The 24,091-nt window shown below is 41.0% G+C and overlaps 1 protein-coding gene and 1 long non-coding RNA gene across 4 annotated transcripts in view; one reads left to right on the plus strand and one right to left on the minus strand.

Moving 5' to 3' along the window:
• The window catches only part of ano6 (anoctamin 6), a 146,127-nt gene extending 124,290 nt beyond the window's left edge, over positions 1-21,837 (plus strand). For all 3 annotated transcript variants that reach the window (XM_043708688.2, XM_043708689.2, XM_043708690.2), the window contains 4 exons: positions 1,252-1,457; positions 7,991-8,202; positions 14,221-14,326; positions 15,019-21,837. In XM_043708688.2, coding sequence (XP_043564623.2) covers positions 1,252-1,457; positions 7,991-8,202; positions 14,221-14,326; positions 15,019-15,228 — 734 coding nt within the window. In that variant the 3' untranslated portion in view covers positions 15,229-21,837. The remainder of the gene's footprint in view (positions 1-1,251; positions 1,458-7,990; positions 8,203-14,220; positions 14,327-15,018) is intronic.
• The window catches only part of LOC122559322 (uncharacterized), a 153,160-nt gene that overhangs the window by 38,797 nt on the left and 90,272 nt on the right, over positions 1-24,091 (minus strand). The window lies entirely within an intron of this gene.

The raw sequence follows: 24,091 nt of genomic DNA on the forward strand, positions 1-24,091 counted from the left end.
GTATAGTTTTGCTTATTTTTAAATAAATATACCTATTTAAATTGCTAAATAAGGAAAATATTAAAAAATACATAACTGCGGAATGCCTTTTTTAACCGACAAGTAAGCTGTTTCTGGACATTTTGGTTTTTGTTTCATTTTAAATTAAATTTCTGGTCTCACCAGCAACCCTCAGATTATTGAGATCTAATAACATGGAAAAGTATCTTCTTACTGGATGCTACAATCTTTGCTCATTGTAGAAGAACTGTTTCTGAAAGTTGTGAAGCATCATAATTATCCTGTTAGTAACATCTGACTAATTTTGAAAAAATATTATAGATACTACTTTTACTACTTCATTCCCATGAAGATAACAGGGAGGTGTTTTAGTGGCATTAATATAAAATCAGATATGCATCACTTTTGCCTCAATATTGCATCTCATGAATGTAGAGAGGCATGTTACAGCTATTAGTATTACTTAAGTGAACTTGAGATGTTCATGATATGTTTAAATAGTATGCAGACACCAACCTGATGATCATTGTGGGCTTGCTAATTTCACTTGGATAGATGCTTCATGTAGTTGCAGTGTTACTTCACAGAAACATTTGTTTGAAACACAGAGTTGATACTAATGTGATAGATTAGTGAATTACATGGCAGTCTGTTGAACTGTCTTATTTGTGAAGTCAAATTGCACAGGTTTCATTTGGAAACTTCTCCATAAGGACAAATATATTTTGCAGCAGCTTTAAACAGATTGGGGTGGACAGGCTGTGTGCTGGCCATATTAAATTTCCACTGCTAGCCTATTTCTATCAGTACACCCCTTTAGTACTTAAATCATAGAGTCATAGAGATGTACAGTACAGAAACCGACCCTTTGGTCCAACTCGCCCATGCCGACCAGATATCCTAAATTAATCTAGTCCCTTTTGCCAGCACTTGGCCCATCTCCTTCTAACCCCTTCCTGTTCATATACCCATCCAAATGCCTTTTAAATGTTGTAATGGTGCCAGCTTGCACCACCTTCTCTGGCAGCTCATTCCATACAATCTCTTGTCATATGTTTCTCTCTGGATCATTCTAAGCTTAGCAAGGGTAAGTGATGTGACGTGAACGTGTTAGCCAAAATCTGAGTTGTTAGAATATTTGTTTGAGACCCATGACAGCAGCTGTAAGCCAGATGGAGCTGTGACCCTGATAATGCACAGACAATGTAATGCACAAAGATTTCACTTTACCTTTTCCTGTTCATTTCACAGTTATACAGTTTGGTTTTGCTACCATCTTTGTGGCATCATTCCCTCTGGCGCCTCTGCTGGCACTGATTAATAACATCATCGAAATACGAGTAGATGGTTGGAAAATGACCACACAGTTTCGACGGATTCTGGCAGCCAAAGCGCAAGATATTGGAGCCTGGTTGCCAATCCTGCACGGAGTGGCTGTTTTTGCAGCTGTGACAAATGTAAGTGCAGCCTTTGAGATTAACAACAGCAATGATGTATTTCAGTCTGGTTTATCTTGTTTACTCATTCCCAATCATCTGTCGTATGCTGTGTATAACTGCAAAATTGCACGAGGAGTTCTAAATAGAATTTCTTTTTAAAGCAACTGAATGAAAATGTATATTGTGCACCAAATGGCATGCTAGGGTTTATTTGCCACAGTGTCAGGTTTACCAATTATTTCTGTCAGTTTGCCAGATACAAAGCACAATCAATGAGTGGCGTATAAAACCAGTGGAAGAGTCAGAGGAGGTGACATGCTGGTTGTTATTATTGGAAGTATTTTTGTACTTTTTCACCTCCTTGGCTGATGCCTAATGCAGCCTAATTCCATCCTTTGTCCAGTTGAGTCTGTTCAGCCTGATCCTCCACCTTTCAGTCCTGTCAGTCTCTACTTAACACCTAACCACCAATAACACCCCAGCTTTGGTAACTAGGTGAAATGCAATCTAGTTGTGCATCTATTCCAATCTGTACTGATAACTATTGGCACATTATTGAAGCATTGTCTAATTTTTCACGAGAAGTCACAAAGCTCCTGACCTGAGCTGTTGTTTCTGCATCCATTAAAGCTGGTGAGTCATGGAAATTGATGAGCACCAGAAAACCGTTCATTGATTAAAATGGATCTTTGTTTTTGATTGGCAGTATTGTACATGATTAGTGTATAGTTTTCCTGCAAAAATATTATAAACAATAGACACCAAGAACTAATTAGATTAGATTACTTACAGTGTGGAAACAGGTCCTTCGGCCCAACAAGTCCACACCGACCCGCCGAAGCGCAATCCACCCATACCCCTACATTTACCCCTTACCGAACACTACGGGGAATTTAGCATGGCCAATTCACCTGACCTGCACATCTTTGGACTGTGGGAGGAAACTAGAGCACCTGGAGGAAACCCACGCAGACACGGGGAGAATGTGCAAACTCCACACAGTCAGTCGCCTGAGGCAGGAATTGAACCCAGGTCTCTGGCGCTGTGAGGCAGCAGTGCTAACCACCGTGCCACCCACTATATTAGGGCTGTTTTCCTACTGTAGACAAAGCTACAGATCTGTGCATTATTGTGGTCAAATTGCCCCTGTTTTTAGAAATATGTTTTTCTCTCACATATCTGCTCAGTTATTTAATATTGACAAACGCAAAATCTGCAGAGATCCAGTACAATTGGCCAGCATTCTAAATATAATTTAAAATTATTTTAACTTGAATTGTATTTAAAGGTGGTAACTTATGGGACTTTGATTAGAACTGAAAATTGATTTATTCCAAACACACATTTTAATCAGTATCAGTTTATTACCTCTGAATAACCTGATTTTAAATTACAGTAAATGACCTTTTAAGCAAAAGTACAGAAATGTACATCAGTTGCATAAGTGGTAAAGTAAATGGTGTGTTTGGATTCAAGAGCTTTTAAAATGTTCCTTTTAATTTTCTTGCACACAGAAGAACCAGCAAATGACAGTAATTGGCAGAAATTCCCCGTGGTGGTTAGTTCTTCCCAGGAAATGGCTAATTCTGTGGGTAGAGCTGCCATCTAAATACTATGGATATTGAGTTTACACTGACCATAATTTGTGTTTGAGTTTCCATGAGCATTTGCGCAGATTACTTTAATTTCAGCTGAAATCTTTTTTAAAAAGCCAACACAACCAAGCAGAAAATCTTCCCCAATAAAGGTAAAACACTGTGGATACTGAATATCTGATACTGACTCAGAATGCTAGAGAAACCCAGCAGGCCTGGCAGCAACCGTGGTGAGAGAAACAGACTTAATGTTTTGAGTTTAGTGTGACACTTCTTCATAACTGAGAGGTGTTGGTGAGTGCTCATATTACAAAGGACCTAGTCAGTTTCTTGATATTCACCACATACGTTCATTGGAACGATGACAAATCGGTTCAACCATGGCTGAGAACATTGTTGCGATGACCGCAGTGCAATAAAGGCACAGAGAAATAGAAAGATAACACGTATCACCAGGAACTCCACGACCTGCAGCAACTTGTGGTGCCTGGCAAACAGCCTCTGCATGAAGACATTGAGCCTGAAGGTCCCCTTAGGATATGGAGGTGGTACAGGAGGCCCAGAATGTATCATCCTCAATACCATTTGAACGAGATGCATTGCTGCCACAGAGTAAGGATGTCCATACACTGAACTGTTTCATCTGCTGGAACTTGACCTGTGATTTAATGAGGTTGATGGCAATCCTATGCCAATGGCTGTCAAAGTGACAGCTCTGCTAAGTTTTCGTGCGGCTGGCTGCTTCTTGAGAATCCAGTGGGGACCTTCGCAAGACCTCTCAATCCTCCAGGCACAGATGTACCAATGAACCACTTCACCTTGTTTCCTCATGATGAGGTCAGTGCAGCAACCTGGTCAGTGGAGCTTGCCACCATAACTGGACTCCCCCCCCCAGATGCAGGACACTACAGACTGTACATACACCAAGTTGAGAGTAATATATCGTAATGTGTCAATAGAAAATGCTTCCATTCAGTAAATGTACAATCATCCATGATTACAGGAATCTGATAGAAATAGCTTGGAAGGTGCCAGCTGTGTATATTCTTGAGAACGCTCAGGTCCCTGCCTCATTTCAAAGGTCAGATGCCTTACAAGGATAGTTACTGGGAAATAAAGGCATCCCCTGGCTGATAACTCAATGAATCAAGCCTCTTACTAAGGCTGAGCATAGATACAAAGCAGGTCAGGCAGCATCTGAGGAGCAGGAGAATCAATGTTTTGGGAAAAAGCCCTTTTGAGTCCTGATTCCTGATGAATTCCTGTGCTTTTCAGCACGACTCTAATCTTGGCTCTGATCTCCAGCACCTGCAGTCCTCACTTTCTCCGAGGTGATTTTAACCTCACTGAGAAGCCTCTTCCAAGGATGCCTACCATGAAGAAGTTCTCCTCCTCTCTCTACAAGGATCTCAGTGAGTCTCTCTCTCACTGCACCCCCCAGGTCATCTCCTCTGCCACTGCACCCCCCAGGTCATCTCCTTTGCCCTAAAGTGCTTCAGCCATGTCCTGAAGCAGACTCACTACCACAGCCACATATCCTTCCTCAGAACCTGACTACAGAACCAACTGATCCCACATGGATTCCGGACTACATTCACATCAGCAAAATTTGGACCTGAACAGGACAACCAGTCCATACTCCAAATTCGAAACCTCCACAAACGGTTTTCCTTCCGGATCCTCCGATCCACACTCACAGCCATGTGCCGCCACCTAATCAGCCCTGCCTCAGCTGAAGGCCACACTCTCTCAGAACTGCAAAGGATTTCTGCTGTTTTACATCCTCAGAAGAATTCACACACTTAACGAACGCTTTTTCTACACCATGTCGGACATCAAAAAACACTCACCTTAACACCGCCGATAGTATCGCCTATGACATGCCCACTGTGGATCCCACAATCAACACTTCCGCGACCCCGCCCCGATGCCCCTGGTGAGCATCACTTCCGTAAATGACGTCATCCCAGTCCCTCTACTACCACGCCCACTCTAGTTACAGTCTCCACCCCCACTCCCAGCTCCCAGCCCTGCTGAGTTTTCACCATCCCCCAAGACCTCCCCCTCACTGAGAACAAATGATCAGTCCTCAACAAAGGCCTTATCTTCATCCCCCTCCACTCCCGGATCAACAAATTCAACGCACGTTGTGACATCGAACACCTTTTCTTCCTCCTCCGTGCTTACTGTTCCACCATGACTCCCGCCCACTTTCCGAGGACCCCTTCTCCCACGTCAAACACGCCCTATCCATCTGTACACCCCGTGCTGGTCTGTTACCCACCCTCGATCTCTTTATTTCCAACTGCCACCGTGTCATTGACTGCCTCAACCTGACCACCCCTCTTCCCCACTCCAACCTCTCACCCTCGCAATACACAGCCCTCCACTCCAACATCAACCTCACCATCAAACCCGTAGACAAGAGTGTTGGGTGCGCAGTGGTAGTTTGGCGCACTGACCTGTATACCACTGAAGCCAGGCGCCAACTCGAAGACACTTCCTCCTGCTGGCCTCTCGACCACAACCTCACCTCCCATCACCAAACCATCATCTCCCAGACTGTACACAACCTCATCACCTCAGGGGATTTCCCACTCAAAGCTTCTAACCTCATAGTCCATTAACCCCACACTGCCCGATTTTACTTCCTACCCAAGATCTCCACAAGTCTGACTACCCCAGCCGACCCATCGTCTCAGCCTGGTCCTGCTCCACCGAACTCATTTCAACATACCTTCATACTGCCCTATCGCCCCAGTCCAGGAATTCCCCTTACAAGTTTGGGACACCACCCATGCCCTCCACCTCCTCCAAGACTTTTATTTACCTGGCCCCCAAATGCCTCATCTTCATCATGGATATCCAATCCCTCTACACCTCCATCTGCCATGACGATGGTCCTTTAAGCCCTCTGTTTCTTCCTCTCCCGACATCCCCACCAGTACCTTTCCACTGACACTATCATTCGTTTGGCTGAACTGGTCCTCACCCTTAATCATTTCTCCTTTGAATCCTCCCACTTCCTCCAGACAAAAGGGATAGCCATGGGCACCCGCATGGGCCCCAGCTGACTCTTCATCGGGTACGTGGAACAGCCCATCTTCTGCAGTTACACCAGCACCATTCCCCACCTTTTCCTCCGCTATATTCCTGATGAAGGGCTTTTGCCCGAAATGTTGTTTCTCCTGCTCCTCATATGCTGCCTGACCTGCTATGCTTTTCCAGCACCGGACTCTTGACTCTAATCTTCAGCATCTGCAGTCCTCACTTTCGCCATGGACACAATGCAGCCCATTCTTCATGAGCAGACAATAGGTTGCCTGAAGTTGAGGGTTCAATGCTTGGATTAGTTTCGGGGTCCTTGCAGTACACTCTGACAGAGTGTGCTGTGTAATCCCTCTATGTTGTGCAGAACTGGAGCAAAGAGAGAATATAATGGGGCATTGAAAAGCTGGGTAAGCAACAGCAGTCTTTTGAGGAGGAAGATGAGAACGTTGAGCAGGACGAACATCACCTTTGGAAACAAAAACAAATTGCTGGAGAAACTCAACAGGTCAGGCAGTCATGAGACCCTTCTCCTGGACTTAAACATTAACTCCGTCTCTATCTCTCTCTCCACAGATACAGCCAGACCTGCTGAGTTTGTCCAGCAATTTCTGCTTGAGATTTCCAGCGCCTGCAGCTCTTTGTTTTATCACCTTTAGAACGATGGAGCAGCGCAACAAGCTGGACAAGGATGGAATTGACGTCCACTTCCAATATTGTAACTTTTATTGAACAACAGAAAAACTGAAGGGAAAATGAAAAGTTGTATTTACTCTTGGGAATACACAGAGTCTGCTTGTTTTTTGAACAACAACTTTACAATGACTGATGACTTGAAGATCATAGAATGATCTTGGTGACTTTTGTAAAGTTGTTCAAAAAGCAAGCAGACCCTGTGTATTCCCAGACGTAAATACAACTTTTCGTTTTTCCTTCAGTTTTTCTGTTGTTCAATAAAAGGTAATGTCATCAACTGTTCGAAGGCTTTCTCCCTCATTGAATGATGAGGCAATGATGATGCAATGCAGTTGCAATGACAGTCGCTCAAACGGGTGATGTAAAGAGGCAGAACGTTTATGACTGTGATATTCTATTTCCAATGAAGTGTCACCCATGTTCCTATGTGCCTTCAGAAATGTTTCTTTTTTGTTACCCTCCTATTCTACCTATTGTGAAGGGCTATTTGTGGCGGGCAGACTTCAGCCTGGTGCACAGCCAGACTTTAAATATGGCACTTGGTCCGAGCGGTAGTGAGTACTTTTGGTGAGTACACAATAGCACAAGCTGGGGCCAGGTAAATACATAAGGAGTGAGTAGCAGAGAACTCCACACAGTGACTTGCAGGAGAGAAACCGTCCATGAAACTCCCTGAAATAGAACTGTTTGGTAGCAAATGCTTGGAATTTTATGGTTTTAGTCCCTGAGTAAGTACATTTAATCTCACAGCCTGTCAACTCTTGAGGGGGAAAGAAAATTAATAATTCTTGTTTCTATTCTGTGCAAGGTTTCACTCAAAATGGATTATTAACTCACATTTCTCTCCACAGATGCTGTCAGACCTGCTGAGCTTTTCCAGCAACTTCTGTTTTTGATAATAATTCTTAGTCAGATTGTAACATAAATTTGTCAGTCTGCCCTAGGATATCCTAACTTTGTTCCTGTGGTGCTGGTGACCCCAAAATCTTAGATCACAGCCCACAGTTTGGGGAAACCCTATGCTATGTCATGGATCTGGTGATTAGACTTCGGATTTGTGAATTACTCGGACACTTACTGTTATGTATTTAATATAAGTAACTTAAATTGTTATGAGAAATAGACTAGCTAATTATATTTTCTATGCTTTTTTGCTTTCTTTGTTGAGCTTTAACATTACCCCTTGAACTTTTTCATTTCTCTTGTTTATAGGCACTGATCATTGCATTTACATCAGATATGATTCCCAGGCTTGTGTACTATTGGGCACTGTCTGTGCAACCCTTTGGAGCACACAACAGCTCGACCATGCAAGGTTACATCAATACGACTCTCTCTGTTTTCAGTATTGCTGACTTCACAAGTCTCAGCAAGCCCAAGAATACACCGCCCTGGTTTGACCGTGAAAATGCTACCACCTGCAGGTTGGTGCTGTGTCATTTTTGGGTGGGGGTTGGTGGGGAGGAGGGGGTAGTGGCCTAGAAAGTGCTAGAATGCTGCATCTCTGAGTCAGCCCAATGTTTCTCTCAACCTTCAGAACTGGCTGTTTTTGCATGGCAAATCATTTGCATAAATGGATAACCACTTGTCCTTTGCTTGCCCTCCAGTTAAATATGGAAACAGGCAGATTGAGTTTCTGCTTTAAATTTTTAACTGTATCGCTCCAAGACAGTTAATAATAAGCCATCATAATTCTATAATGGAATATGGGGCATGACCTATTACTGTTAATGGAATTCTGGCCATTGAAGTCTCAATAACCCCAAAGGCTTCAGTCTTTATGGTGAAGAAGATCTTTTAGATTACCAATGATCAGAAACTGAAGTGGGCTAGCCATCCAAATGCAGAAGCTACAAAAGCAGATCAGAAACTGGGAATTCTATGTGTGTGACACACCTCTAGACTCCTGAATGCCTGCCCATCACCTACAAGGCACAAGTTCACTTGCCCAATGAAAGCAGCTCCAGCAACACTCAAGAGGCTTGACCCAATCCAGGACAAAGCAGCCCACATGATTGGCGTTCCATCCACAATCACTCACTCCCTCCATCATCAATGCAGAGTAGCAGCAGGGTTCTGTCGACAAGATGCACTACATAAATTCTCCAGGGCTCCTCAGACAGCACTTTCCAAGACTACAATCACTTGCATTTATAAGACCATAAAGAAAAATAGAAACAGGTGCAAGATATTCAGCCCCTCAGGCTTGGTCTATTTAATAGGTTTCTTTACGTTCATAGAAACATAGAAGATAAGAGCAGGAGGAGGCCATTCAGTCCTTTGAGCCTGTTGCACAATTCATGTCGATCCTGGCTGATTGTCCAACTCAATAGCCTAATCCTGCTTTCTCCCTATAACCTTTGATCCCCTTCGGCCCAACTGCGACACCTAGCTGCTTCTTGACTGCATTCAATGTTTTGGCATCAACTATTTCCTGTGGTAATAATTCCACAGGCTCACCACTCTTTGGCTTCCTCATGTTCACTTTCTTGCCCTTGCCCCAGAGTTCTTGATTCTCCAGATGATCAAGAATCTATCCATCGCAGCTTTAAATGTACACAAGGACTCTGCTCCACCAGCTTTCTGTAGCAAGGAGTTCCAAAGACACTCCACCCCCTGATAGAAGAAATTCCTCCTCATCTCATTCTTAAATGGGCTCCCCTTTATTCTGAGACTATGCCCTCTGGTCCTAGACTCTCCCATGAGGGGAGACATCTGCTTAGCATTTACCCGAAAGAATCTAATATGTTTCAATGAGATCACCTCTCGTTCTTCTAAATTGCAATGAGTAGAGTCTCAACACGTTTAATCTTTGCCCATAAAGACAATCCCTCAGTTTCTACGATCATCTAATGAACCTTCCTTGAACAGCTTCTAATGAAATAATATCTTTCCTTCAATAAGGGGACCAAAACTGTGCACAGTATTCCAGATGTGGTCTCACCAGCGCCTAGTACAATTACAGTAAGACTTCCCTCCTCTATACACCAACCCCCTTGAAATAACATTCCATGACACTTCCTGCTTACCTGCTAACTTTCTATGTTTCATGCAGAAGTACCTCCAAGTTTTGACACAAACCATTAATGAAATTGTGGATAGTGAGGAACATTATCAAAGGATGCAGCAGGATATAGATCACCTGGAAAATTGGGTGGAGAAATGGCACATGGAGTTTAATCCAGATAAGTCTGAGGTGATGCATTTTGGGAGGTCCAAATGTATGAGGAAAGTTTACAGATTTGGGCAGGATCCATAGGAGCATGAATATATAGATGGATCTTGTGGTGCGAGATCCTGAAAGTAGCAACACAAGTGCATAAGGTGGTAAAGAAGGCATAAGGCATGTTGGCTTCATTGGTTGGTGCATTGCATAAAAGTTAGCAAGTTCGGGGGGGGTTTAAATTAATTTGGCAGGGTGATGGGATCCGGACTTGTAGTCCAGCAAGTAGGCTAGCTGTTTGTCAGGATGTCCAAGAATGTAAGGAGGCTGTGGAGAAGGTATCACTGACAGGGAGTACTTGCGGACACAGAGATGGGTTCAAGTGTGTTTACTTCAATGCAAGGAGTATCAGAAATAAGGTGGGTGAACTTAAGGTGTGGATTGGTACCTGGGACTACGATGTTGTGGCCATCACAGAAACGTGGATAGAAGAGGGACAGGAATGGTTGTTGGAGGTTCCTGGTTACAGATGTTTCAGTAAGATTAGGGAGGGTGGTAAAAAGGAGGGGGGGGGGGGGTGGCGTTGCTAATTAGAAATGGTATAACGGCTGCAGAAAGGCAGTTCGAGGGGGATCTGCCTTTGGAGGTAGTATGGGCTGAAGTCAGAAATAGGAAAGGAGCAGTCACCTTGTTGGGTGTTTACTATAGGCCCCCAGTAGCAGCAGAGATGTGGAGAAATGATTGGGAAACAGATTTTGGAAAGGTGCAGAAGCCACAGGGTAGTAGTCATGGGCAATTTCAACTTCCCAAATATTGATTGTAAGCTCTTTAGATCAAGTAGATTGGATGGGGCGATGTTTGTGCAGTGTGTCCAGGAAGCTTTTCTAACTCAGTATGTAGATTGTCCGACCAGAGGGGAGGCCATATTGGATTTGGTACTTGGTAACAAACCGGGACAAGTGATGGGCTTATTAGTGGGTGAACATTTTGGTGATGGTGACCACAATTCTGTGACTTTCACCTTGGTTATGGAGAGAGCTAGGTGCGTGCAACAGGGTAGGTTTTACAATTGGGGGAAGGGTAAAAACGATGCTGTAAGACAGGATCTGAGGAGCATAAGTTGGGAGCATAGGATGTCGTGGAAATGTGGAACTTTTTCAAGGAGCAGATACGACATGTCCTTGATATGTGTGTACCTGTCAGGCAGGAAAGAGATGGTCGTGTGAGGGAACCTTGGTTGACGAGGGAGGTTGAATATCTTGTAAAGAGGAAGAAGGAGGCTTACATAAGGTTGAGGAAACAAGGTTCAGACAGAGCGTTGGAGGGATACAGGATAGCCAGAAGGAAGCTGAAGAAAGGGATTAGGAGAGCTAAGAGAGGGCATGAAAAATCTTTGGCGGATAGGATCAAGGATAACCCCAAGGCATTTTATGCGTATGTGAGGAACATGAGAATGACGGTAGGTCCGATCAAGGACAGTAGTGGGAGACTGTGTATTGAGTCGGAAGAGATAGGAGAGGTCTTGAATGAGTACTTTTCTTCAGTATTTACAAACGAGAGGGACCATATTGTTGAAGAGGAGAGTATGAAACGGACTGGTAAGCTAGAGGAGATACTTGTTAGGAAGGAAGATGTGTTGGGCATTTTGAACAACTTGAGGATAGACAAGTCCCCCGGGCCTGACGGGATATATCCTAGGATTATGTGGGAAGCAAGAGAGGAAATTGCAGAGCCGTTGGCAATGATCTTTTCGTCTTCACTGTCAACGTGGATGGTACCAGGGGACTGGAGAATGGCGAATGTTGTGCCCCGTTCAAAAAACGGAATAGGGATAACCCCAGGAATTACAGGCCAGTTAGTCTTACTTCAGTGGTAGGCAAAGTAATGGAAAGGGTACTGAGGGATAGGATTTATGAGTATCTGGAAAGCCACTGCTTGATTAGGGACAGCCAGCACTTGCCTTACAAGTCTTATTGAATTCTTTGAGGAGGTGACCAAGCATGTGGATGAGGGTAGAGCAGTGGATGTAGTGTACATGGATTTTAGTAAGGCATTTGATAAGGTTCCCCATGGTAGGCTTATGCGGAAAGTCAGGAGGCATGGGATAGAGGGAAATTTGGCCAGTTGGATAGAAAACTGGCTAACCGGTCGAAGTCAGAGAGTGGTGGTAGATGGTAAATATTCAGCCTGGAGCCCAGTTACAAGTGGAGTTCTGCAGGGATCAGTTCTGGGTCCTCTGCTGTTTGTAATTTTTATTAATGACTTGGAAGAGAGAGTCGAAGGATGGGTCAGTAAATTTGCAGATGATACGAAGATTGGTGGAGTTGTGGATAGTGAGGAGGGCTGTTGTCAGCTGCAAAGAGACTTAGATATGATGCAGAGCTGGGCTGAGGAGTGGCAGACGGAGTTCAACCCTGTCAAGTGTGAGGTTGTCCATTTTGGAAGGACAAATAAGAATGCGGAATACAGGGTTAACGGTAGGGTTCTTAGTAGGGTGGAGGAGCAGAGGGATCTTGGGGTCTATGTTCATAGATCTTTGAAAGTTGCCACTCCGGTAGATAGAGCTTGTAAGAAGGCCTATGGTGTATTAGCGTTCATTAGAGAGGGATTGAATTCAAGAGTCGTGAGGTGATGTTGCAGCTGTCCAGGACTTTGGTTAGGCCACATTTGGAGTACTGTGTGCAGTTCTGGTCGCCTCACTTTAGGAAAGATGTGGAAGCTTTGGAGAGGGTGCAGAGAAGATTTACCAGGATGTTGCCTGGAATGGAGAATAGGTCGTACGAGGATAGGTTGAGAGTGCTAGGCCTTTTCTCATTGGAACGGTGAGGGATGAGGGGTGACTTGATAGAGGTTTATAAGATGATCAGAGGAATAGATAGACAGTCAGAAACTTTTTCCCCAGGTACAACAGAGTGTAACAAGGGGACATAAATTTAAGGTGAAGGGTGGAAGGTATAGGGGGGATGTCAGGGGTAGGTTCTTTACCCAGAGAGTGGTAAGGGCATGGAATGCACTGCCTGTGGGAGTGGCAGAGTCAGAATCATTGGTGACCTTTAAGCGGCAATTGGATAGGTACATGGATGGGTGCTTAAGCTAGGACAAATGTTCGGCACAACATCGTGGGCCGAAGGGCCTGTTCTGTGCTGTATTGTTCTATGTTCTCATGTTGTAGTTGTATAAACCTTTAGTTAGGCCACATTCGGAATATTGTGTGCAGTCCTGGTTGCCATACCAAAGAAGGGATGTAGGGTCTTTTGAGAGGGTGCAAAAGAGATTTACCAGGATGTTGTCTAGTTGGGAGAGTATTGGCTACAAGGAGAGGTTGGACAAATTTGGACTGTGTTCACTAGGCCATTTGAGACTGAGGGGCGATCTGATATAAGTATATAAAATTATGAGCGGAATGGATACATGGATGGTCTTTTTTTTTCCCGGGAGGAAATGTCAAATAGTTGGGGACATAGGTTTAAGGTGGAGGGGGAAAGTTGAAAGGACATGGGCAAGGAAAATTTTTTACACAGAGGGTGGTAAGTGCTTGGAATGTGCTACCAGGAGACATGATAGGAGCAGAAATGATAGCAACATTCACGGGGCATTTCAACGTGATTAAACATGAACAGGCTAGAGGGATATGGATCATGTGCAGGCAGATGGGATTAGTTTAGAATACTATCAGTTTAGAATGGCATCATGGTCGGCACAGACATGTTGAGCTGAAGGGCCTGTTCCTGTGCTGTACTGTTCTGTGTTCTGTATTGGGATTAACTTTGCAAATTAACAAGAGTAGATGCTCATGCAACATAAGCACATGATGTAACATGCTTTATGGGTGAAAGGTTATGAAATTGTGCTGACCTCTGTGTCAGACTTCACAATATACATTCCTGTTGAACACTCCACATGCAATGTATACATTCCTGTCTACTTCAAGAGTGTGCATTGATAAGCCCTGCCCCATTAGAATAAATACAGGTGCATCGCTGTTAACATCAAATTCAGTCACAAACTGTCCATTTGCAAATTTAGATCAAATTGCTTTACAGCAAACCCTATCATTATCAAGAAATACTGTATTTGTCACCTTCAATGTATCTCTTAGTTAAGTCAGGATGGTAGATTTTCTTTCCCACATAATTTGATTGAGGAATTTTATTTCTGTCATCCATTTGCCTTTATTACTATTGTTTCTTGTTAGTACATGTCTCCTATGTGAAGATATTAGCTTTAATTTGTTGCCATTATATGGACTAATGATTTAGTCATTTTCATTTTGTGTCAGGTACCGAGACTTGCGATATCCTCCTGGTCACCCTCTACAGTATTATCATAGCCTTTATTTCTGGCATATAATGGCCGCCAAATTGGCTTTTATTATTATTATGGAGGTGAGAGGTATTTTAAAATTATTTTTGTATGTTATTATTTGTAGTTTGCAATGGCTGATATTGCCTCTGTGATGAACTAAAAGATGAGAAATAAAGAGAATCATTCACATAAAGGCAGGAATGTCATGAAAATGTACCTTTTGTTTATTCATATGGGGATGTGGGTGCCAGCAGCTGAGTTGGCATTTATTGCCCACCCCTAAGGCATTCTCTAAGGGCAGTGAGCTCCTGAGACATTATATATGTGTCTTCGAATGATTTCTGGAATGCATTCTTTGACCTGCAAATCTTATTTCTTTTATGAATTATTTTTGGCACTTAATGTGTGAAATAATCATATTGTGGCAAAAGTGTGCTGTCTCAGATGTACAGTCATATGTCATTCTAGCATTGACCTAATATGCATCAAAAATAAAATATCATTTAATAAATCTGTAATTGTAATTTGACTGACAATATTAAGAATACATTTCTTTTAGCACAGAGGTGAAAACAGACATTGTGGGAAATGCTGCATGAATGGGAATAGTTTGCTTTCCTCAGTACACCACTCAATTAAGTGACCCTGGTTATTACATGGTCTCAGAATTATCACATATGATATGACAATGAAGCAAACAATTTTTAATGTTGTACTCTTAGAGAAATGGGCACAGAGTTTTTAATAGCATATTTGTTTTATTATTTTTCAGCACATTGTATTTACAGTGAGTTTCCTTGTCTCTTACTGCATTCCTGACGTACCAAAACACATTAAAGAGCAAATTAAGCGGGAGAGGTATCTGACACAGAAGCTTCTGCATGAATCTCAACTTACAGACTGGCATAACAAAATGGCAGAAACTGCCAAAACTATAATGAAGGGTCCAGTGAGCACGAAATCTGCAGACATGGATGTATAAACACTTGTGACACAAATCTGTAATTTTTTTATCTTACATTTTTTAAAAGGAGGTTTGGAGATTTTTTAAATTGTTTGATTCCAAGACACATTTTGTTTTGTACAATCCTTAAAAAAAGAACTGTTCTGTATTTTGTTTGTCATTTGACCCACTGCATTTTGTAATACTGATACCGATGGTTGGTGCAGGAGGTTTCAGGAGTTCACATTTGTTATATTTACAAAGGGTTGACAAATATGACACCTTAAAAATATCATGGTGTTATCCTGGACCTTTTTAGAATATGAAAAAGGAATGTAATGACTAAAAAACTGAGCAAAAAAGTGGTAGGAAAGAGTGGTCGCAGTGAGCAAAGATGTGGTAGCCTTGATTTTTGGATTATTTTCAGCTGAAAATTGAGCAAAATTGCTATTGCACCAGAAAGTAGCCAACTGCTGATATGATGCTGTATACTTACATCATTCAGCGATCTAACATGGGAGAATTACTTCGCATTGACTGTATAAGTAAATGAACAGCTCCAGGACCAGTAATGTTTAAAATATCCTGCTATATCATAGTATTCATCGCAGAGGACATATTCAGTGTATGGGTATAATGAAGATGTGGGTGTACTGTATCATTAAGAGAGTTAAAAGCTAGCAGAACTAACTGACAGCACCAAGTGTTTTGAATAAGACACAACGTAACATGTGGTCCAGCAGCTCAGGTAGCTGGTTGCCTGGCGACAAAAACAAATTTGAATTAGGCCAATCCGTTTAAAATACACCCCCCAAAAAATACCCCCTAACTGTTCCAATATGGGTAAACCCTCCTGCTTTAATTTAAACCAGCAACCCAGAAAAGATTTATCCCATGCAGTAATCTGTGAAAATTTGAGAGGCCAAGAACTATAACAGAGAATAATTAACTAAAAAATATTTACAACTCCTTCCTCTAAGCTATATTTTACTTTCCCTTATATAAACCCCCATTAAGATTTACTGAAACATTCAAATTTCCAAACCCACCAGCTGACGAATCTTCTCTTTGTAGATTTGCTCTCCAAGTCGGTGTCGATGTTTTCCTCTGTGCAAATACCTTCTCTCGATAGGTACCAATCAGACAGTTCTGACTAGCAGCCTACATCTGTTGGTCTTTTGGCAGTTCTCTCCCAACTGTTCAATTTTTCCCGGTCTTCTACCCTCAAAGCATCGGATTGCGTCATTGGCTTTTAATGTTGCCAATACACTAAATTCAAACTTGATTGGAGTTTGTTTTTTTTTTAACTTGTTGCCTTGAAAAGAAAGACTTCTTCAATTCATGAAGTGACTGTCATGACCTTAGAATGACCCAAAGCACTTTATAGCCAATGGCGCACTTGATCGTTGTAAAGAAAGAAAATCCAGAAACTGGACTGTTTGCCACATCTAAACTGCTGCAATATCTAAATCTGATAATGACATCTGAATACCTGACAAGCAATGGGAAAACTCACTATTAACACTGAAAGCTCAATATGGTAATAAGGCAGGACTTGGAATCATGTGGAGTCAGGACACTAAATATTACGTTGTATGCTTTTCCTGTAACTTGCAGCCAGATTTATTCACAGTCTTCAGAACATAAATAGGAGCAACTCTGGGTCACGATGCTCCTTACACCCACTCCATTATTTGATACAATCAGATCTTCAACCTCAATTACCCACCCAAACCCCATTATCCTTGATTCCTGTAATGTCCAAAACTATTATTGATCTTAGGCTCAAATATACTCAGGACTGAGCATCCACAACCACTTGTGGTAGACAATTCCAAAGTTTCTCTGCCCTCTGTTTGAAGAAATTACTTCTTATCTTCTTAAAAGATTAAACCTGACTCAGTTCCATTCTCCCTAATAATCTAATTGACTGTGTAAGGGTTAAACCATTCACTGACTATTACTCACCATCTTAGTGTTTCTCAAATGTTATTAAAATGAAACAATACTTCTATAAACAGTGGAAAGTACATTTAATATGTAGTATTTCAATCAAAGACCTATTTTTAAAATACATGTAATATGTTTTGCAGCTTTTCAAAGTGTAAAACAATACATTTGAACAAAAATAGCAAATGGAATAATAAAGATGTGAAATAAAATCTTAAAGTGTTGGAGAAACTCATCAAATCTGGCAGTATCTGTAGGGAGAGAAACAGAATGAATGTCTCGAGTCCAGTATGACACTGAGTTCCAAAGGCAAAACATATTGGGCTTAAAATGTTAACAGTATTTTGTTCTCCACAGTTGCTGCTAGACCTGTTGCGTTTCTTCAGCATTTTCTGTTTTTAACCCCATATACTTAAGCTGTGCATCAATTCTTGTCCAGACATCTCATCAGTTTTGCCTGTTAGTCTGTCTTGTGACTCCAGTGCAGCAAGAGTTCAGCCTAATATCCCATTAATTTGCAGCCAATCTGATAATATGTGGAACTGAATTAAAATTCATATTGTCCTTTATCTGCAGAGCGTCAAGAAAAAGCAAAACCAAATGAAAGTAGTTATAGTTTTTTTTATTACTGCTACTCCAAATTATATTCATTCATATAAAATTATTTTTATGAAATGCAGAGTCAACCAGTAAGAACTGCTAAAATCTTTCTAAAAGGCCTATCACGAACAAGTTTATCAAAACTGGACAGAGTGGGTGCAAATAAAAATTGAGATATTATCATCTCTATTCACTTCTGGGCAGTTATATAACCAAAAAAACATTTTAGTTACTAGATAAGCCCATAAATTTTTTTTTACATTATATAACCTAAATCCAGTAGCTGAAATAAAGAGTGCAAATGGATTTCTGAGAGGTCTCAGGCTAATCTTTCATAACGGACAAGGATCCCCACGGATAAATCATACCTTTTTCTCACAGTTTGTGTATTTCATCTACTGAAATTTAAGTGGATCTGCCATGTTAATTCACCACCTAGCCCCACACCCATATTTTCAGAATAGAATTAAAGAGCTATTCAATAATATGCCACCCATAGTGTTTGATCCACCTCTCAACTGTGTAGCACTTATGTCTTTCAATATAAGATCAATAACTGTGATGGAAATCGAATTCTGACATGAATAGTCACTAAATACCTCAAATCCAATGAAAAGACCACAATGACTACCTTTTGACTTGCAGCTGTATTTGAGCACAATACCTGCTATCAGTTGTTGGTGTCATGTAACATACAGTCGGTATCTATAAAACAAGATTGAGATTCTATCCAAAACAATTAAAAGTAAGTCAATAAAGTATCTCTGCCTCCTGTAGTAGGGTCAAATGCTATTGAAGAAAATGGGAACTTATTCAAAGAGTCCAGTGTATTAAAGGCTGCTTGTCCATGGTAATTTGGAAGCCACCTTCCTTCACTACAAGGCTCAGACGACTCAGTGCATCTCTTGGCACTCATGGTTAGTTGTATGTGTAATATGTGTCCTAAGGTGCAATCACTACTTTGTACATGGTTAGGCTGGGACTTTTACGCGAGAGTGTAGGATGTTGAGAGATGATCTGATCGAAGTTTATAAAGTAATGAGAGGTATTGGAGGAGGTATAGGAAAGGTTTGGAAGGGTGTGGGCCAGGAGCAGGCAGGTGGGACTAGTTTAGTTTGGGATTATGTTCGACACTGTTTGGTTGGACCGGAGGTCTGTTTCCATGCTGTATGACTCTTGAAAGTGAAAAATAATTTTATCTGAAATATAGAAAGGAAAACATAATTCAGTCATCTTGACATGCTTTTTTTGAATGTCAAGATGCTGTACTAATTAATTTGTATGATCTTTGTGTCTGTAAAGCTTTATATAATTATTCTCCCACCCACAGACATTTTCTAAACAACTGGTAATAATGTTCTTCCTTTTAAGTTCATCAAGACAAAATGATATAGGAGCAAAGCATGTCTAATTAAAAATATCGTGACATAAATATATTTGCCATTATTGACTAAATATTAATTGATTTCCTGTTTAAACATCAGCAGCATATATAGTTGTACATTGTTTCTGCATGCTATTTTAAAACTTAAAGGACTTCTTTCTGTTGAAGTAGGTTTTACCCAATCATGGAGAGAAAGTGAGGGCTGCAGATGCTGGAGATCAGAGCTGAAAATGTGTTGTTGGAAAAGCGCAGCAGGTCAGGCAGCATCCAAGGAACAGGAGCATAAGGCTTATGCCCGAAACATCAATTCTCCTATTCCTTGGATGCTGCCTGACCTGCTGCGCTTTTCCAGCAACACATTTTCAGCTTTACCCAATCATGGTCTGAGGGGGCAATATTTAGCAGAATACCAGCTAGGCTAGTTGAGACACCCACTGTGTATATCATTGGTTCAACAAATATATGCTTTCCATTAGAGCTTTGTGAACCAAAGAATGACAGTTTATTTGGTTCAGTCCAATTTGTTTTGAAACATTATCTGAAAAAGTTCTCTGATTATCCTGTATGTTAAAGTCTCTACTGATTGAAGTCATACCTGGCACACAAGATGTTAGTTCTGGTCTCAGCGCAGGGACCTTTCTGCAAGAGTTTCTCAGGGTAGTATCTTAGCCCCAGCCATCTTTCACTGTTCCCTCAATGACCTTCCCTCCATCCTAAGGTCAGATGTGGGGAGGTTTGCAAATGAAAGCAGAATGTTCAGCATCATTCATGATCCTCAGATACTGAAGCAGTCTGTACCCAAATGCAGCAAAGCCAAGACAACATTTAGTCTTGACCTAATTTGTGGAGTAACACTTGCGCCACATGAGTGCCAAGCAATGACTTTCTCTATTGAGAGAATGCAGCCATTGCCTGTTGATATTCAATAGCATTACTATCATTTGAATCCCTTAAATATTACTATACATATAAGAGCAGGTCATAGACCAGGAATTCTTTAGAAAGTAACTCACTTCCTGACTCCCCAGGTCTTATCCACCATCTACAAGGCATAAGTCAGGATTGTGTTGGAATACTGCCCATTTGCCTGGGTGTGCAGCTTCAACACCATCCAGGACAAAACCAGACCACTTGCTTGCCGCTCCGTCTAACACATTCAGTATTCACTCCCACTCCCACTGACACACCGTGGCAGCCTTATGTGCCATCTGTAAATGCAACTGACCAAGACTACTTAGATGACACTTTTCAAACCTGTGACCACAATCACTTTGAAACAAACAGCTTGGAACACCACCACCTGCAAATTTGCATCCAAGCTGTACAGTATCTTGAATTGGAACAATATTGCTGTTCCTTTATTGTCGCTGGGTCAAAGTCCTGGACCTCCCACCCTAAATGATATTGTGGGTGCACCTACACCACATGGATTGTAGAGAGGAAACTTAGCATCACCATCTCTAGGGCAGTTAGAGATGGACGATAACGCTGCCACAATTTGTTTAGTTAGTCTGTAAAATCTGATACAACTTTGTTTTCTGGTAGGTCATTTTTCTTTCATTCCTATAATGTATTAATATTGTATAAAGGCAGCTTTTGTATCATTTGATATTTTCACTATTTTGATTTGGATCCATTAAAATCAATAAAGCAGGGTAAAAGTGGAGGGAAGGTTACATCCTTAATTATAACCTTATTATATTCTCATTTGCATTTTAAATAGTGTTTCAATTTTTAAAACCTCAATTTTCTTAATCTGAGACCTTACGGTTTTAAAAGTCTGGAACATAGCAGAAAAGGAAGAAGTTATATTCTTTTATAGCAACAAAATTTGTTGCAAATAAATAAGGTCAATCTTATTTTGTTTGTGCCCAGAAGTTATGGCGATGAATTCTAAAATGGGATGAAATTTGTTATTTAAGACAATAAGCTATGACATAATGCATAGCTCAACCCTTCTCTCTGTACAAACCAGTGAACCTTAATGTCTTTAGAGAATATTGGGAAGTAAATACATGTACTTGGTAAACGACTATATCAATATTGCTTTGCTTTAATCTCTGGTTAGGATGAAATGAGCATTTATTTTTCATTTTTGTCAGAATGTTGATTACATTCATTTAACTCTCATAGGTTTACTGCATTTATTTTTCAAGCAAATAAACAAATGTTCATTCACACCCACATCTTGGTCAGGAGGGTGTATTTTGTTTAACTTGAAATATCAGTAGAAAAGTTCAGAGTTCATTTATGTGGCTGAACAAATCTGATTGACATGTTTTGTGTTAAGTATATACAACAAGCTGGTAATGAAGCCACAATGTGGATCATTTATGTTTGTCTATCATGCAGTTATTGAGCACACTTTCATCTTTACCAAAGAGCACCAATAATATGGAATAAAATATATTAATTTTTCATTTTTGGTTCTTTCTTCTTCAAAGCACTTGACATATTGAATTGTATTGTAACTGTGAATGTAGGTTAATTGCAATCATGAAAATTTATTTTGTTGGAAGTCATTAATTAAAATTGTGTTGATCCTTACTTTGTAATTAAAAATACCTCCCATTTTTCTCTATAAAAATAACTGAATTGCATTCATTTTAACAGTGTCTATACTGGAGATGTCTCACACTGTTTCCTGTGTGGAATTATATGTATGAATGTTGCATTTCAGTTTTAAATTTTGTTCAATAAAGTGGAGAACCCATTCTCACAGACCTATGTATAATAGATATACCTATGATATAACCTGACAGTAGTAATTTACATATCACATTGAGGCAAGAGGAACATGGAAATAATAAGTTTTGTGAGGGGCCCAAATAGATAGGCATAAGTAGGCAAGGGGACTGATGGATATTCTCATTCCTGACTTTCTTCCATAATAGTAAAGCTATAGTCTCCTAGGAGTGATTGTTCCAATTTAGCTCACTTTTTGAAAAAGACTCAACCATTCCCTGCTTCCCAATAAGATTAGAAGAATAACTCTTAGTAATAGGGAGGCAACATACTAGTGGTATTATCACTGAACTGTTAATCCAGAGACTCAGCTAATGTTCTGGGAACCTGGGTTTGAATTCCACCCTGTCAGAATTGAATTCAATAAAAAAATCTGGAATGAAGAGTCTAATGATGACCATGAAACCATTGTCAATTATTAGAAAAACCCATCTGGTTCACTAATTTCCTTTAGGGAAGGAAACTGCCATCCGTACCTGGTCTGGTCTACATGTGATCCAGACCCACGGCAATGTAGTTGACTCTTAACTGCTCTCTAGGTAATTAGGGATGGATAATAAATGCTGGCCTAGCCAACGAGGCCTTCAGCCCGTGAATGAATAAGAATTCCTGGACTTGGACATTCTCCTTAAACTGACAATCTAGTATTGATGACCAACAGAAACGCTAAGTCTAGACATCAAACATGAACAATTGCAAATGCCCATAAGACAGTCACCCAATCTGCCAAAACATGTGTTTTCTCCCACCACTGATTGTCAGCCTCCTGCTCAGCAACTTTCTCTGCTGACCCCACCTGCTTCCTATTCACTGCCCATGCTGCCTTTCTTGAAATGGCTATCTCAGAAACATCTTTCAATCTCATGTCATCACTATCTGCTATACAATCTGCTTAAATATTACTATTTTTGCTGAAATATCTTCTGAAGAGAAGAGCATGTGGCTGTTTCTAGCTGAAGGTATAACTCTTCTCCAGCTGTTTGGTCTTCACCTCATTTTGGTGAAATTCAAATTAAGATTTTGACAAAAATGCTGGATTTGCTCAGCAGATGTGACTGGCTCTGTGGAGACAGCAGTTAAATTTCTAGCTCCATGATCTTTCGTAAATACTGCCAGACCTTTTGAGAATTTGTAGAATTCTCTGTTGTTATTCCAGATTTCCCACATCAACAGTACCTTTCCAGCACCACGGACAGTTTTATTTCAGAGGTGCATTAATTGGAAAAAAGATCCAACTATCTGCCCATTTAATTGGTGTAGATTGAGAACAGATCACCATGTGCATTAATGTAACTTTTAATCTTGAAAAATGCCTTGTGTCATTTCAAAATAGTCAAAACCAGATATCCAACCAATAAACCAGGAGATGTCAGCTAGGTTGATGAAAAGCTTAGTCAAAACAGTAAGTTTTGATAAGCATCTTCAAAGACGATCTTCCTTTCAAAGGCAGAGGTGTTGAGGCTGGAAACTCCAAATTGCAGCAGAATGCATAACCACTGCTGTAAACTTGAGTTATGGTACTACTGGACAAGTTAGATCCCAGAAATAAGTCTGGCCTGATAGATCATTTTTTTGAAAATTGTTAATGTGCACATTCACTGAAACATAGTCACATGATGCTGGAGTTTCTTTCACAACAAACGTTTATTACAATGAAGTTGAAAATAAAACAAGTCATAGGACATAGAATGTACAGCATAAGGATTGGACAGCATTGTGACTCAGTGGTCAGCATTGATGCCTCACAGTGCTAGGGACCTGAGTTCAATTCCAGCCTTGGGCGACTGTGTGGAGTTTGCACATTCTCCCTGTGTCTGCATGGGTTTCCTCCAGCTGCTCTGGTTTCCTCCCACAACCGAAAGATGTGCAGGTTAGGGTGGATTGACCTTGCTAAATTTCCCATTGTGTTCAGGGATGTGTAGGTTGGGTGCATAAGTCTGGGGTAAATGTAGAATCAAAGGGGAATCAGTCTGGGTGGGTTACTCTTCAGAGGGTCAGTGTGGACTTGTTGGGCTGAAGGGCTTCCGCACTGTAAGGATTCTAAGGAAAGGTCCTTCCATTCACTATGACTGCGCCAACCATGATGCCATTCTAAACTAATTATATCCCTCTATTCTCGGCCTGTTCATGTGTCTAAATACTTCTTGAATGTTGCTATCATATCTGCTTCTATCACCTCCACTGCAGCGTGTTGCAGTCATCTATTACTCTGTAAAAAACAAC

This window comes from Chiloscyllium plagiosum, unplaced genomic scaffold, assembly GCF_037043375.1.
Source record: "Chiloscyllium plagiosum isolate Xiang-an unplaced genomic scaffold, Cpla_swu_hap1 HiC_scaffold_19, whole genome shotgun sequence".
Lineage (NCBI taxonomy): Eukaryota > Metazoa > Chordata > Chondrichthyes > Orectolobiformes > Hemiscylliidae > Chiloscyllium > Chiloscyllium plagiosum.